Raw genomic sequence first — 16142 nt, 5'->3', positions numbered from 1 at the left:
CCACGGAGCATCGCAGCTCACACTGCCCTCCTTCGTCTTGCAAGGAGAGACACGAGAGGACCCCAGTGCCATCCATCCCAGGGGCTGGGGCCGGGGGGTGCGGAAGCAGGGACCTCTGGCTCCCGCATTCCACCCGCCAAGCCCTGGCCGGCCTCGCCCCAGCTCCCTCACCCAGGGCCTGGAATCGGGAAGAAGCCTCCCTTTTGAGTGTGTTATGTTTTTGTATAGGAGCCCCAGGCAGGGCCAGTGACACTTTTTAAATAAAAGGCAACAGGTCACGTTCAGCGTCTTCATGTGGTGACAGTGGTAGCGGAGCGGGAGCCAGCCTGGGCTCTGAGGTGGCAGTGGCGGCTTTGTGGACAAAGCAGGCCGTGGAGCTTCTGTAGGTGGTTAGCTGGGCTCCACTCAGACACACCAGTACCTCGGCCTGAGGCAGAGCACAGTGCTTGGCATCCCTTGGCCGGTCCAGCTTCGTACTTGTTGCCTGTGCTTGGCAGGTCCCTAGGGAGTGGGCATGGAGTGTGGGGTGCGGCTCAGGAGGGCCCCCCTGCTGCTCGGCACACCTTCCCAGCCCCCTCAGCCTTGGAGGAGCTGTGCTCTCCCACATCCCCGGCAAGTCAGACAGGCTCCCCCAGCCAGGGCCTTGCCGCCCGCAGTCCCTTACCGAGGGCCTAGTCCTGTGCTGGCACCAGCCTGGGTGCAGGAGGGGGCGTCACAGAGAGCAGGGCAACCTGGCCAGTTCCACCTGAGCCCAAGCCAGCGCCTCCTGCCCGGGCCCACTGTGGCCATTAGGCAGCTCGCCGGCCTGGTGCCAGCCTGGAGGGCTGGCATATGCGCAGAGGAGGCACAGCCTCCAGCCCTTCCCAGCTGGCTGCTGAACACATCTGACCCCACATGACATGGGAGGTACGGGCTCCACGAGTGGCCTGTGAGTCTGCTGGACACGCACCCTTGGCACACAGCTCCAGCCTTCTGAGGCTGCGCTCCGGCTTGGGCACCAGGAGCAGGGGCCCCAGTCTCAGCCCGTGCGGCTGGGGCAGAGGTCAGAGGGGTCGGCAGCCTGCACCTGGTTGAAGCCCCGGAAGCACTTCCAGGGGGAGCGCAGGCCCTGCCTGTCAGAGTCGAGTCGGCCAGAGACCCAGCAAGGGGACAGCCAGCGTCTCTGCTGGAAGACCCTAAGCAAAGGAGAAGGCTGTAGGCCCTGTGGTCTTAGAAATGAACAAGCGCCCCGCTGAGAGGTTTGCGAGGTCCGTGGGGAGCCGCTCCGGCCGCCCACCTCACCCTGCTGGGCAGGTGGGCCTGCCTGCCCGGAAGGGGCTGGCGCACCAGGCCCCACTTGCATCTGGACCTTGTGAGCACCGCCAGCCCACGGCACCCGCTTGCACTGTGATCTTGAGGTTGGAGCCATGAGAAACATCTTTGTTACCATGGAGACAGCCTGTGGCTGGGGAGCCCTGAGTGTCCAGCTGGACAGAGTGTGTGTGTGTGTGTGTGTGTGTGTGTGTGTGTGTGTGTGTTTACTGGGGATTGAACTCCCAGGTTCTACCTCTGAGCTACACCGCCAGCCCTTTTTTATTTTAAAATAGGGTCTCCCAAAGTTACCCTGCACTGGCCTGGAACCTGCAATCCTCCTGCCTCGGCCTCCCAAGTACTGGGGTTGCAGGTGTGTGCCATTGTGCCCAGCAAAACAAAGCTTCTCTGGGCCCTGGGGTCACATTAAGGGCAGAGGACCCGTCCTGGCCCTCCTCTGCACCTGACCCTCAGAGCCTCTGGGTCAGGTGAAGCCATTGGGGTTGCTGGGGATAAAAGAGAGGCACAGGGGGCATCAGCCCAAAGTCCGGGCATCTGGGGACTGGCGGGATTCTGCCCAGCCACTGCGGGCTGGCCATGCCTTGCTGACGGCAGGATCCAGGCTCAGTGGGTGGGACTTGCCCCGGGGCCCCGTGGATGCACTGGTGGGTGGGATGGGAACCCCAATTGGCCTTTCATGAGCTCAAGGCTCGGCTGGCCAGCCTCTGAGCCCCTGTACCCACCTGCAGGTGGGCGGGGTGGGCACAGAAGGGAGCAGGCGCCTGTGGCTGGCGGAGGCGGGAGCCAGCACAGTGGGCCCAGAAGCCTCAGGTGACTGTTTATTCAGGTGAGCCCTTACACCAGCCCCACTCCAGGATGGGCGACTCCAGGTTGGGCGACTCGGCTGCAGAGGGGGGTGGAGGGTGGGGTAGAGGCCTCACAGAAGCCTCCAGGGCTGACTCGAGGTGGGCACTGCTATGGGCGTGGCAGGTGGGGTCCGGGCTGCTCCTCAGGAAGGGGCAGATAATTGGGGTCCTCTTCAGGGGCATCGAGCAGCAGCTTTCTGTGGAGAGGACCCTTTCTGTAGACCCCATACAGGGAGCAGGCGTGGGTGGGAATGTCTCCAGCACTCACAGGAAGCCAGGGGTCAGCAGCAGTCTCTTGCCTCCCGGCTGGTTAGGAAAGACATCCTCCAGGAAGTAGTAGATGTGGCCCACCGAGATCCCTGTAAGAGCCCAGGCTGCCAGAGGCCACCCCGCACAGCCCACAGTAACCCGGGCTCCGCAGGCTCAGTGCCCTGCCGCATGATGGACAGGCTTAGAGGCAGGGCCTGGGGAGGGGAGGAGCCGGGGACCTGGGGGAGCAGGAACCGCCCCACCCTGCCGGCCAGGACCCACTCAGCCCTGAGGATGCAAACCCTGTGGGGCTGCCACGAAGAGGCGGGGCGGGTGGGGCGCGGCCACAGGACCAGGCGGGCTCACCCAGCAGGTCCACGAGGATGGAGTTGCCCAGCAGCAGGGAGAAGCCCATGAGCGCCCAGGGCAGGAATGGCGCCTGGAAGGTGAGGAGGCCGAAGAAGTTGACTCTCACGCCGGGGCTGCGGCGGCTCCACACGTACACCAGCATGGCCATGAGGGCCTGGCCCAGGAAGAACAGGCTGCCCAGGAATCCCAGCAGCTGGCCAGAGTCAAGGTCTCCTGGGCCCTTGGGGCTCCCCAGTGGGTCCCCACCCACACCAGCCTTTCAATCCCGGGCCTGGGCCCGCAGACCAGCCCCGCGCGCCTGTCCACCTCGCTGGCTACTTGCATTCGGGGCTCAGGGCCCGCACACCCCGTTGGGCTCCGGCTGCGCGCTGTAGGTCGAGCCGGGCACTGAAGAGCCCCCGCCTGGCCCCGCGGCGCCCGCATGTCGGCCAGCGCGGGCCAGACCCCAGGCAGCAGCCGGGAAGGATACTGTCATCAGGACGCCCCCGAAGAGAAGCATGAACACGAAGTCGGCGGTGCGGCCCCGGAAGGAGCCCTCCTCCAGCATGCGGCAGTAGCGGAAGCTGCGGCGCGGGTATAGGAAGCGCGGCCGGCGGGCCTCAGTTTCCCCGCCCGCCCGCCCGCGTGCGGCAGGATACACGAAGAGCATGTTGAAGAAGAAGCTGAACCCCAGGGGCCCGAAGAAGAGGAAGCTGGTGACGAGCCTCCAGACCTGCGGGCGGGCGGGCGGGCGGGGGTCAGCGCGGGCGGGGGTCAGCGCGGGCGGGGGCGGGGTCAGCGCGGGCGGACGCGGGGTCAGTTCGGGCGGGGGCGGGCGGGGGCGTCCCAGGCGCCGCGGCCGGCCTCACCTGCAGCCTCCGGAACACCAGGTGCGGGTTGAAGTAGAGCTGGAAGGGGCTGAGGAGCTCCAGCTGCTGTGGGAGCGAGGACACATCAGGGGCCACCGGGGTCCACGGGGACCCCGCGACCTCCCCCACGCCGCGCCTGCCGGCCCGGGGCGGTAACCATGGCGACGCCCCGCCGCTCACCACTGCGGCGGTGGTGAGGACGCAGGCCGCGGTGTAGGCCCGCGTCACCGCCGGCACCTGCAGGAACTCGGCCGCCAGCCCCCGCCACGCCATCGAGCCTGCTCCCACACGCCGGGCCGGGCCAGCGCCGCGCTCCGGCATCTCCGCCAGCCCCGCCTCCGAGCCCCGCCTCCCGCCCCCAGCCAATCCGCGTCCCAGGCGCAGAACGCCAGGCCTCGGGGGCGTGGCTCCGGGGCCGGTAAGCCAATGGAAAGCGGAAGAGGAAGGGCGGGGGCGGAAGGGAAAGGCGGGCGGGTTGAGGTAGCTGGCCAATCAGGAAGCCCCACGGTTGAGCACGTGGAGGTTGTTGTGGCTGCGCCGCAGCGCAGGAGAAAGTGTGGCCAATGAGGAGGCGGACTTTTCGGTGACGCTCTAGAGAGAGACCAATAGCAAAGACCCACGAGGCCGCGGCGGGCGGGGCGGGACTAGGATGACTGCTGCCTGGGAGGAAAGACTAGAGGCAGGTGCCTACAGACCAGAAAGTTGGCGGGCCGGGCGCGTGGACGGGACGCAGAGCCTGGCAGTTCTGCCGCTCATCGCTGGCGACCTAAACATGCCCTTCCCCCTAGATCAAAGGTATTTATAGAGCCCGGCGCGGTGGTGCGGGGCGGTATTTGGGAGGCTGAGATAGGAAGACCAGCCTCAGCAACTTAGCGAGACCTGTTTCAAAATAAAAAATAAAAAGATTGGTGAGTGTAGCTCAGAGATAATATGCCCCTGGGTTCAATTCCCAGTAACACACACACACACACACACACACGCCAGGCCTGGGCAGCCCGACCTTCAGCAGTTGGGGAGAGAAGCAACCCCACCCAGCCAGGGTCCTGGAGGGAGATGGACAGGAGCGGTTCAGGAGCTGAACCCCCAGCATGGTGGTGCACACCTCTGATCCCAGCTCTAGGGCCAGAGCATTGTGGGCTTCTGGCCAGCTCCAGCAACTCAGTGAGACCTTGTTTTGCTATGAAATTGTAAGAGCCAAGCATTGTGGTGCAGGCCTGTAATCCCAATACTCGGGAGGCTGAAACAGGAGGATCCAGGTTTGAGGCCAACCTCAGCAGTTTATCAAAACCCTAACAACTTAGTGAGGCCCTTTGCAACTCAGCGGGATCCTGTTTCCAAATAAAGAATAAAAAATAGGGCTGGGGGGTGTAGCTCGGAGGTAGAATGCCTCTGGTCCCATCCCTATACCGCAAAAAAAAAAAAAAAAAATGAATTTAAAAAAATAAAAAGAACTGGGGTATAGCTTGGAGGTAGAATGACCGTGTCTTCAACCCCAGTAACAAGGAAAAGGCAGGAAGGGAGGGAGGGAGGAAGAGGGAGAAGGAGAGGTGAAGAGAAAGAGAAAGAAAGGTTGCCAGGCAGCGAGAAACGCCGTGAGGGTGTCCTGGGCTATGAGACTCGGCCATGCTGGGTCTCCGGTGACCAGGACACAGGCGGGCAGGGGGCATCCACACACGCGCCCCATCTTATGGGGCATGGATGCAGGGCTGAGACGCGGATCCTCTGGAGGGGGAGGACTGCTGAGGGTGGTCTCGGTGGCTCTCCGGAGCACAGGGCCCAGCATGCAGAGCGGCGCTCCTGGTTACCAGTGCCCGGTGACTGTGGGCAGAGGGTGGACTAAAATGTCGAGAGGTGGGGGCGGGCTGGGCGCCCCCTTGGGTGGCCTTGGTTTTCCAGGAAGCAGGCCAAGGTCCTGGCAACCCCACCCCCCAGCAGGAGCGGCAGCGTGCAGCCACTGACGCCGGGCGGGCGCCAGGAGCCCAGAGCCTGAGGAGGGAGGGAGGTCGGGTTTCATGCCGGCTGGGGACAGAGGAGGGATTCCTCTTCGGGCACTTAGCGGGTGCCGGCCACCCTCCACCCTCCACCCTCCACTCAGGGTTAGCTGGGGGCTAACGGGAGGGGCTGTCGTGGTGGGCAGGGACGTCTGTCTCCCCTGTGATCAGGGGCTGATAAGAAAGGCGCCAGGATTGGGGGCCGAGAAACATTCCTGGGAGGCCAGAGGCCAGGACTGGAGCAGACGCGGCGAGGGTGCCAGGGTGACGTTCAGGGGAGTGGCAGCTGGGTTTCATTGAAGATGCGCCCTTCCCGGAGTCTTGGGGTGTCCTCAGGTGGGGAAACTGAGGCACGGCGAGGGCTTGGGGCAGACCCCCATTCCCAGTCCTGTCCAGTGTCAGGTGAGGACGCGCCAAGCTGAAGACATGAGTTTCACTTGTCCTTAGACCCTGGGCACCTCTAGAGGGTTATTTGTGAAAAGAAGCTCTGGGTACCCCAATTTCCGGGGGCCTAGAAACACAGGCAGCTCTGGACTCTATCACACCTTGTTTTGTTTGGGGTACTGGGGATTGAACCCAGGGCATTCGAGTCCTGAGCTGCATTCCCACCCTTCTTAGTTTTTTAAATTTTGAAACAGGGTCTTGCTCAGTTGCTGAGGCTGGCCTTGAAACTGTGATCCTCCTGTCTCAGCCTCCCAAGCGCTGGGATTACCGGCCTGCACCACCATGCCCAATTCCAGCACTTTAAAAGTTGGCTTGGTGAGCCAGTCGTGGGGGCGCACGCTTGTAATCCCTGCGCTTGGGAGGCGGAAACAGGAGGATCGCGCAGGTTCGAAGCCAGCCTCAACTGGCTTAAAAGACCCTGTTTTCAAATAAAATATAAAATAGGTCTGGGAGTGTAGCCCAGAGGTAGAAAGCCTCTGGGTTCCATCCCCAGTACCACCAAAAAAATAAAATAAATTTAAAAAGTTATCTTGGTGAACGGTGGGTATGGGAAAGTGGCAGGAGCGATCCCTCCTGATCACTGCAGTTTATGTGATCATGATCATGACCGGTGTGCCGGTCATGTGCCGGATTCTTTCTTCTTTCAGTACCAGGGATGGAACCCAGGGGCATTCTACCTCCAAGCCAAACCCCAGCCCTATTTCTTCCTTCCTTCCTTCCTTCTTTCTTTCTTTCTTTCTTTCTTTCTTTCTTTCTTTCTTTCTTTCTCTCTTTCTTTCTTTGTGGTACTGGGGATGAAACCCAGGGGCATTGTACCTCCAAGCTATACCCCCAGCCCTACTTTTTAGCCTTTTTACTTTTGAAACAGGGTCTCACTGAGTTGCGAAGGGCCTCGCTAAGTAGCTGAGGCTGTCTGCGAACCGCGATCCTCCGGTCTCCGCCTCCTGAATGCTGGGATGACAAGTGTGCGCCACCTCGCCCAGCTCTTCTTTATTTTGAAACAGGGTCTCACTGAGTTGCAGAGGGCCTCGCTATGTAGCTGTGATCCTGCTGTCTCGACCTCCCGAGTACTGTGATTACAAGCATGCGCCACCTCGCCCAGCTCTTCTTTATTTTGAAACAGGGTCTCACTAGGTTGAGAGTCTCACTACTTACTGAGGCTGTCCTCAAACCTGTGATCCTCCTGTCGCAGCCTCCTGAGTGCTGGGATTGCAGGCGTGAGACCTGGTGCCTTGGTTTTTCTTTGCCTCTTTTATTTTCTCATGGGATTGAAGACTGAGCCCAGTGGGGTCTACCTCTGAGCTGCATCCCTAACCCTTCTTATTTATTTCATTTAGAAACAGGTTCTGGCTAAGTGACTGAGAGTCTGGCTAAGCTGCTGAGGCTGGCCTTGCCCCTGCGATCCTCCTGTCTCAGCCTCCACCTGCTGGGATGCGGCGCTGTGCCAGGAAGCCCGGCTCCGAGCACTTCATTTTCAACGTCCATTACCATCCTCGTGGTGACAAACCAGCAGAATCAGAAACAGGGTGGCTGTGTGTTCCTGCAGGAGCTCTCTGCTGGCCTGAGCACTCCTCAGGGAGCCTTTCCCGGGGGTTTGTGATCCTGGGGTTCACCCCCTTCCCATACACCTCTAAACTGTGGTGGGCGGGCCTCTCCGCAGCTGCGCCCGTTGGCCCTTCCTGTCTGGGCCAGGATTATTTTTAGTTGGAAACAGCTGCTTGCGGTCAGAGAGTCAGAAGGAGCCATCCAGGTGGGCTGTCAGGCGTGAGCCTCAGAGGGGCTACCGAGGCCTGGCCCTCTCATCCTAGTATCAGGCTTCATAGGAAAGCACTAGCCCCCAGGTGTGAGAGCACGGAGGAGTCAGTGGTCCTAGTGAGACCGCGAGTGGGGGAATGGCCCGTGCAAAGGCCCTGAGGTGACTGGGGGGCAGGGAGAGGATGGGCTGCCAGCTGGGCCCTCTGTCCCCAGGGCTTGGGGCTGCGGGAGGCTTTTAAGCTTGGTGGTGAGGTCGCACCAGATGGCAGCTGTTTAGAGGAAGAAAGGGACAAGAGAGAAGGAGCTGCCTGTGGGGGAGGGTGGCCGGCCAAGAGCGGACCCCACCCAGGCGGAGGGGACTGGGGCCCAGTGTATTGATGCCAGCGGGGATGGCCCTCAGGTGTGAGGAAGCCCACAGCGGAGGTCAGGCACGTGTTGGGGAGGGAGTGGGTCACGGTGGATGAGGCCACAGACCTTCCTGAGCATTGGCCACGGAGGCAGGGCAGGGGAGACCGAGGACGCTCAGGGTCCCTGCTGCCCAGCTCAGGGAGAGTGAGTCCTCCCAACCTGGGAACAGTGAGTCCTCCCTGCCCAGGATCAGTGAGTCCTCCCAACCCAGGACCAGTGAGTCCTCCCAACCCAGGGACAGTGAGTTCTCCCAACCCGGGAACAATGAGTCTTCCTAGGCAGATACATGGATGACAGCCCAGGGAGGGAGGGAGACCACCATGAGTTTGGGGTGCTATGGGGACCCCAGGATCGCCTTGGAGGTGTGCACACAGCGCGGGGCTCAGGCCAGGGCTTGGTAACCGTGGAGATGGACCAAGCTGGAGAGCTGGACTTAAGGCCGGCCTCTCCCTGCCCGTGAAGTGGGCAGGTTGGAAGAGTTTCTAAGCTCACGGGATGGGAGGGCCAGGGATTTCCGGGCGGAAGCCCCTTCCTGGGACAGATCCCGCCTGCTTTCCCCCTCCGAGGCCAGCCTCCACCCTGAGTGAGCCGGGGCCTGTGAGTAGGACCACACCCGGAAGGACTCCGGGCTCAAGGCCTCCCTGCCAGCCTGACTCCCTGTGGTCGCCTCCCAGCCCCGAGCTCCTGCGTGTCCAAGCTCGGGAGCACCCGCAGTGGCCACCTCTGTCCCTCTATCTTCAGCAGGAGACGCTGAGTTCCATACCATGAGCCGGCCAAGGGCGGAGCCACAGGCAGGGCCAGCAGTGGAGAGGGACAGGAGGACGGGTCAGTCCAGGAGAACGGCCGGGGCAGGGCGACGGGGCCGGGGGCCCTGTGCCACTCCAGGGCGAGGGCACCGTGCAGCACAGGAGACGGGGCTGCTCAGCGATCCCGAAGCCGACTGCGTCCCGTGGGCTCCACCAAACTCCAGCCTCACCGAGGCTCAGAGGGGTTAAGTCACCTGAGGACCCACAGCTACCAGAGTTCCAACACAGCAGGGTCACGGTCCTGTCTGCAGCCACCGGGGGTGAGGCCGGAGGCCCTGGGGAGATGCGAGCTCCCCTGTGGCCAGTGCTGAGTCAGGCCGCCAAGGTCCGCGCCGTGCTGTGCAGCTCAGACCCCTCTAGCCACGGTTCGGATGCAAAACCTCTTTGCACTCGGGGCTCTAGGACGCGGGGTGCTGCTTCCAAGCCGGTGGCTTAGGCCTGTGGCTCCGTCTGGGCCTTGATTTCACCGTCTCTACCCCCTACGCTGCGGGGCTGCCCTGAGCCCGTGCCCCCAGCTGCCTGACGCCGTCCTAGTCCTTAGCAGTGGCCAAGAACCCCCACTTCCTGCTGTCTCCAGCTACTGGGATGTCAAAGCCGACTCCGGAACCTCCAGCAGGCAGAGCGTGTCTGCTGGAAGGGGTCCCCCTCCCCTGCCTCTGCTATTTTTGGGCTTCGTGCCGCAGGCTGTGTTTGGACAGAAGCAGATTATCCACTTGGCAGAGTCAGCCAAAGGGTTGCAATTTCCCAGAGACAGAACCTCAGGACCTAGACGCGGCTTCCAGGTCCCCTGAGAGTCTGTGCGTCTGGTGTCGCTGGTCAGCGTCCTCAGGGCCTGTGCACTCGGGGTCTACACACAAGCTGGCATGTGTGTGTGTGTGTGTGTGTGTGTGTGTGTGTGTGTGTGTGTGTGTGTACAGCCTGTGGTCACACCATTCTGCCCCCCATGCTGCCTGACAGCAGGGCCATCAAGTGGTCTGCCTGTGTCCTGGCCCGGACCTGAGACAAGGGCCGGCCTGCTGGGGGCCCTGCCCCCGACCAGGGATTCAGCCAGCGGCCCTCCCCACTCCTACCTGGCTGGGACTCACTGAGACCACGCTAAGCCGTCAAGCCCTGCTCACACACATGCGCTTGGACACGTGCACATCAACTTGTGCACCAGGGTTGGGGTAGGAGGCTTCTGCCAGTGTGCAGGGAAAGGAACGCAGGAGTCCTGTCCTTTTGTGGGGACACCAGCAAAATCCCCGTCTCTACATCTGCTTCCAAACATTCAACCCTTTGCCTTTGGGAAGGAGCCTCTAAGAAAAAAAAGGGTGCAGGGGGCCTGGTGCGGTGGCTCATGCCTGGAAACCCAGTATTTGGGAGGCTGAGGCAGGAGGGTTGCAAGCTAGGGCCAGCATAGTAACTTAGCAAGACTGTTTCAAAATAAAAAAGAAGAGCTGGGCGTGGTGGCTCACACTTGTAATCCCAGCATTTGGGAGGCTGAGACAGAAGGATTTGGGTTCGAGGACAGCCTCAGCTACTACTTAGGCCCTTTGCAACTCAGTGAGACCCTGTTTCAAAGTAAAGAATAAAAAAATTGGGCTGGGGGTGTAGCTCAGAGATAGATGCCCTGGGCTCTATCCCCAGGACCACAATAGATAAATAAGCTAGGGCTGGGGGTGTGGCTTAGAAGCAGAATACCTCTGAGTTCAATTCCCAGTACTATTAAATAAATAAATAAATAAATGGAAAGAAAACAAATACAAAATTATAAATGCAAAGTTAGACATCAAAGTCAATATTTACTTAGAACGGGAATGCAAAAGCCAGGCACACCTACAACCCCAGTACTTGGGAGGCTGAGACAAGGAGAATCGTAGGTTTGAGGTTAGCCTCAGCAATTTAGCAAGAATGTTTTAAAATAAAAAAAATCAAACAGCTGAGGGGTGCAGTTCAGAGGTAGAACACTCCTGGGTTCAGTCTCCACCACCACAAAGAGCCAGCGTGGGGCTGAAGCTCCGGCGTGTACAGCGGATGCCAAGGCCGGCTGTGGGGACAGCTGGATGAAGTGGTGGGGGAGGGTGGGACTCGCTGTTCTGCGCCTTCACCCCAAACCTGCAGCAGCCGATCCAGACGCGGGGGACGGGCTGCTTTGATAACCACCACTCCGCCACTCTGCGCCTCAGTCTACAGAGAATGGGACCTTAACTCGCAGTTAGTGGATGGCTGTGGCCGCTCAGATCCCCCTCTGCCTCTGCACCCCAGAAACAGACTAGGGGAGGCTGGGACGCAGGAAGACCCAGTGCACCTTAACCAACAGCGTTTGGCCTCAGCGGGGGTGAGGCCACCAGGGGTCCTGCCTCTGCAGTCAGCCCGGCTGGACCTGGTCAGCTAAGAGCCGCCTTCTCTGCTTGGACAGAGCAGCCGCGCTGGCTCAGGAGCTCAGGCGCTGGGGCTTGGGACCTCGGCCTCACCCCGCTCGCGCCGGCCCTCCCCGCCCTTCCCTTCCAGATGTGGCCGCAGCTGTATTTTTAGAACAGCCCACCACGAGGACATTCTTTCCTTGTAATTAAGAGGGCTTCTAATCTCTCAAATCTCCCAGGCCGTCTGCGCCATGCACCGTGCGGTCCTCCGATATCAGAGGCTGCCGGGAGGCGCCGCCTCTGGCGGGGGTTTGCTTTTCCAGTTCATTAAAAAAAAAAAAAAAAAATCGAACTGGAAATGAGACCCAGAACCTGAGGGGTGGGAGCCAGCCCGAGGAGCGCGGGGCGGGCGGAGGCAGGTCTGGGGAGGGCTTGATCTCTGCACCGGCCCCCTCCTCGGCCGGGAGCTGGCCTGGGGTCCTGTGCGTATCCCAGGATGCTCAATCCCAGCATGCACAGGGGCCTGTGGGCCCTCAGCGGTGGCCCCATTTACAGGAGAGGACAGGGCGGCTGGGAGAGGCAGCACCTGTAAGAACCGGGACTCGCCCACGGTGTCGGCCGCCGCCGGGCCGCCTGCTGGGCTATAGATGACCCATCTCCTGCCCTGGTGGCCGGCGCTCAGGGCAGCAGCACTCCTGACCCCACCCGCCACCCCCGGGGGGCTCCAGGTGTGGGGCAGAGCTGCGCTCCGAGCCAGGGATATGGAAGGCCACCAGGAATGGGGGCTCGGAGCCCCCTGAAGCCCCCTGGAGGAAGAGGCTGCAGCCGCAACCCTCCATCTCCAGTCTGGTGACCCTCGAGGACACCGAGGCCCAGAGGGGCCGGGAGGGCGCTGGGCAGCCCCTGGAGATGCCCTCTAACTTGTCAAGGGGGTGCACCGCTGCCCGTACCCCTGGGGAAGGAATAGGCTGAGCCCCGGGAAAAGGCCAGGGTCCAGCCTGAACCCTGACTATGTGGAAGACCCCTGCCCAGACTCAGGTCCGAGGGCGCACAGTTCTGGCCCCGCAGAGGTGCTGGGCGCCGGACAGAGGGGGTGAAGTCGCCCCAAGAAAATAGGGTAGGGCAGGGGACCTGAGACTGGGGACAACGCCAGGACTTGGAAGCAGAATGGGGGCAGCCCACCGCGGAAGAGCTACACTCCTGACCGGGTAGGGGGCGCACAGGGGGGTCCTCCTTTGTCTCACCGCCGTCCAGCCTGGCCTCTGTCGCCCTCTTGCGGCCGGAGCGGGTCGTACAGGCCTCCGGGACATCCAGAGAAGAACGGGCCCTGAGGTCTGTAGGTGTCCTCTGGGGCCCGGGATGCTCCTCTCGCTGGGCTCCGGATCCCCGGGCCGAGAAATGGGCAGGGGCACGTTAGGGTAAGGCCCGTGGCCCGGGAGGCCGCCTGCCGCCGCTGTGGAGGCCCAGGAGGGGCGTGGTCTTGGCATTAGTATCAACACCCGATTCCTTCGATTTTTTTTTTTGGGGGGGGTTACTGGGAATTGAGCCCATGGGCATTCTACCTCCGAGATACACCCCCAGCCTGACTTTTTATTCTTTATTTGAAACAGGGTCTCACTGGGTCGTAGCGGGCCTCACTAAGTAGCTGAGGCTGTCCACGAACCGTGATCCTCCTGTTTCAGCCTCCTAAGTACTGGGATTACAAGCGTGTGCCACCAGGCCCAGCTCCTGAGCCGTTTTATATTTTATTTTGAAAAAAGTTCTTGCTAGGCTGCTGAGAGCCTTGCTCAGTCACTGTAGCTGATCTTGAACCTGTGGTCCTCCTGTCTCAGCCTCCCAAGTCCAGGCAGGTATGTGCCACCCTCCAGAGCCCTGGATTGTTTTTTGTGTGAGCTACCCAGTTTATTTCCTACTCTGTGCTAGGGGCCCATCCCTGCCCACTATGGGCCTCATTTTCCCCATCTGCAGAGAAAGGAGCCCTCGTGTACAGGAAGGGTCGGTAAGCAGCTAGCTCATGGCTGTGGCTGTTCATGTCCCCCTCCGCCTTGGCACCCCAGGTGAGGCTTGAATACGGGGAGCCTCTGGCTGGAAGATTCAGGGGTGTTCTTTGCACACCCCTCCTCCTTGACTCATGGGGTTTATAGTCTCTACTGGGGGTGAGGCCAGCAGGAACCCCCACCCCGGTAGGGTCAGCCAGGCAGGATTTGACAATCCAGAGCAACTGATTGACAGCGGGTGCTAAGGGAGACATGGGCGGGAAAAGCTGCCCACATGTGTGTTGTTGCCGGGGTCAGAAATCAGCACACGGAGCCTGTGTGGTGGCACACCTGAGGCCCAGTGCTTGGGAGGCCGAGACAGGAGGACCACAGGTGCACGGCCAGCCTCAGCTACTTAGCGGAGCACCCTGCAAATTAGCAGTGAGATCCTGTTTCAAAAGGAAAAAAATAAAGTAGGACTGGGGGTGTAGCTCAGAGGCAAATGCCCCTGGGTCCCATCCCCAGAACTGCAAGAAGAGGGAGGAGGAGGAGGGGGAGGAGGAGGAAAGGAGAGGAGAGGAGAGGAGAGGAGAGGAGAGGAGAGGGAGAGGGAGAGGGAGAGGGAGAGAGAGAGAGAGAGAGAGAGAGAGAGACAGGCACTTGGAGCCACAGAGGGCAGATGCGAGCACCAGGCTTCTAGAACACGCAGCCGTGACTGCCATTCAAGCCCTTGGTGTTCATCTGATGAACGTGTACTGAGTTAAAACGTCCTGGCTCAAGGCTTTACGTAATCCTGGGGACCAAACACACCGGCCCGTGTTCTGATGCCTGCCCCTGGGCTGTTTTCTAGTTGTCCCATGCTTCAAACGATGCTGTATTTGTGAACACAAGTTCTTGAGCGAAGGGATCAGGGGTTTCTCCCCGGCGAAGCCAGGAATCGTTGGGATCACTGCGTCAAGGGTTATTTCCCACTTCAGCTTATTAGACATGTCCAAAGCGCTCTCCAGCACTGGGATGCAGGATCTCTGCACCAGCAGTCCCCGAGCATCCCGCCTGATTCTCACCAATACATGGCACTGCCAGGATTAAGCCGTTACTGTGATGAGTGTAATATCATGCTGCTGTGGGTTTAACTATTCCTAGTATAGGTGAACTTCTGTATCTGTCTGTTTCGTGTTGCTGTAGCAAAATACCTGAGTTTTTTTTTTTTTTTTTTTTGGCTGAGGATTCTCCAGGCAGGAAGGCCCAGCCACATGGGATGGCCCTGCTTTATATAACCGCCTGCTCGGTGGAGAACCAGCGCCGTCTGAGTCCAGCACTTACCGTCCACGTGGTCGGAGCCCCAGGATCTGATCACTCACTTCCCCTAATGTTCTCCCACCTCAACACTTTCTCTGCCGGGGCCGCCTCCCATGGGGCAGAGGGGCTGCTGGGACCAAACCCGATCCCACCCATAGCGGAGGCTCTGAATCTCTGCACGAGTTAGTTATCCGCTCCTTCGTTTTCCTCTTCTGTAAACGCCCCCCCTTTTTGTTTTTTTGGTACTGGAAATTGAACCCAGGGGCCTTCTACCTCTGAACTATACCCCCAGTCTTATATTATTTGGAAACAGGGTCTCACTGAGTTGCAGAGATCTCACTGAGTTGCTGAGGCTGGCCTTAAACCTTCAATCCTCCCGTCTCCGCCTCCAAAGTGCTGGGATTGTGCCACTGTGCCCCACTCTGAGTAGCTCTTATTAGTTACTTATTTTGGTGTTGGGAATTAAACTCTGAACCTCCCTCCTCCTCCAAGACAAACACGTGCTCTACCCCTGAGCTATCACGGAGCCACACGCCCAGTCCGAATAGCTTTTGTTTTTTACCTTTACATGTTTTTTTTTTTTTTTTTGGTTTGGTTTTGGGTTTTTTTTTTGGGGGGGGGTTGGTGTTTTTTTTTTTTTTTGGTGGTACTGGGGATGGAAACCCTTCTACCTCCAGGCTACACTCCCAGACCTATTTTTATATTTTTATTTGGAAACAGGGTCTCTTACGCCAGCACGGCTGGCTTCTAACCTGCGCGATCCTCCTGTCTCCGCCTCCCAAGCCTGGAGATTACGAGCGAGCGCCACCACGCCCGGCTTCATGGTGTGTTTTAACACCAATTTTTTTATTTTAGTGGGATTAAGTCCTCATAAGAAACATGTATAGCTTGTCCTTATTTGTCCTAAGGTTACAAAAATATTCTTCATTTTCTGCTAAAGGGATTAATGCTTACCTCTTGCAGTAAGTGTCCCTAGAATGCTAATACCTCTGGATGGGGCAAGATACAGACTCAAGTTCACTCCCCCATGGAACCAACTTCCCCAGCACCATCTAGTGTCAATTCCCATTTCTTTCTTTCTTTTTTCTTCTTGCAGCACTTGGGATGGAACCCCGGGAGCAGTCTACCTCTGCGCTGCCCCCCAGCTCGATTTTGTAGTCTTTATTTTGAAATGGGGTCTCAGTTGTGAGGGCCTAAGTTGCTGAGACTGACTTTGAACCTGCGATCCTCCTGCCTTGGCCTCCCAAGTACTGGATTACAGGCGTGGCCACCATATATACATATGGTGCTGGGGATGGGACCCAGGGGCGTTGTTCCTCTGACCTACACCCACAGCCCTCTTCTTTTAGTCTTTTTAAAATTATTTATTTATGTATAAATATGGATGGAACCCCCAGGGGCATTCTACCTCAGAGCTGCACCCTCAGTCCAATTTTTTGAGTATTTTTATTTTGAAACAGGGTCTCACTGAGTTGCAAAGGGCCTCACTAAGCAGCTGA

The 16142-nt window shown here is 59.5% G+C and overlaps 1 protein-coding gene across 1 annotated transcript; it reads right to left on the bottom strand.

Annotated features, from left to right (window-relative positions):
- Nucleotides 1–2420: 2420 nt before the first annotated feature.
- DERL3 (derlin 3) lies at nucleotides 2421–3895 on the bottom strand (the record flags this gene model as incomplete). The annotated part of the gene is made up of 6 exons (XM_080717476.1): nucleotides 2421–2515; nucleotides 2772–2967; nucleotides 3244–3337; nucleotides 3413–3486; nucleotides 3623–3688; nucleotides 3803–3895. The coding sequence occupies 6 exons, from the start codon at nucleotides 3893–3895 to the stop codon at nucleotides 2421–2423; spliced, it is 618 nt and encodes a 205-aa protein (XP_080573602.1).
- Nucleotides 3896–16142: the final 12247 nt, after the last annotated feature.

Source organism: Muscardinus avellanarius, assembly GCF_963383645.1.
Source record: "Muscardinus avellanarius genome assembly, chromosome: 21".
In the NCBI taxonomy this organism is placed as follows: domain Eukaryota; kingdom Metazoa; phylum Chordata; class Mammalia; order Rodentia; family Gliridae; genus Muscardinus; species Muscardinus avellanarius.
This window is presented reverse-complemented; position numbering and strand designations above follow the sequence as displayed.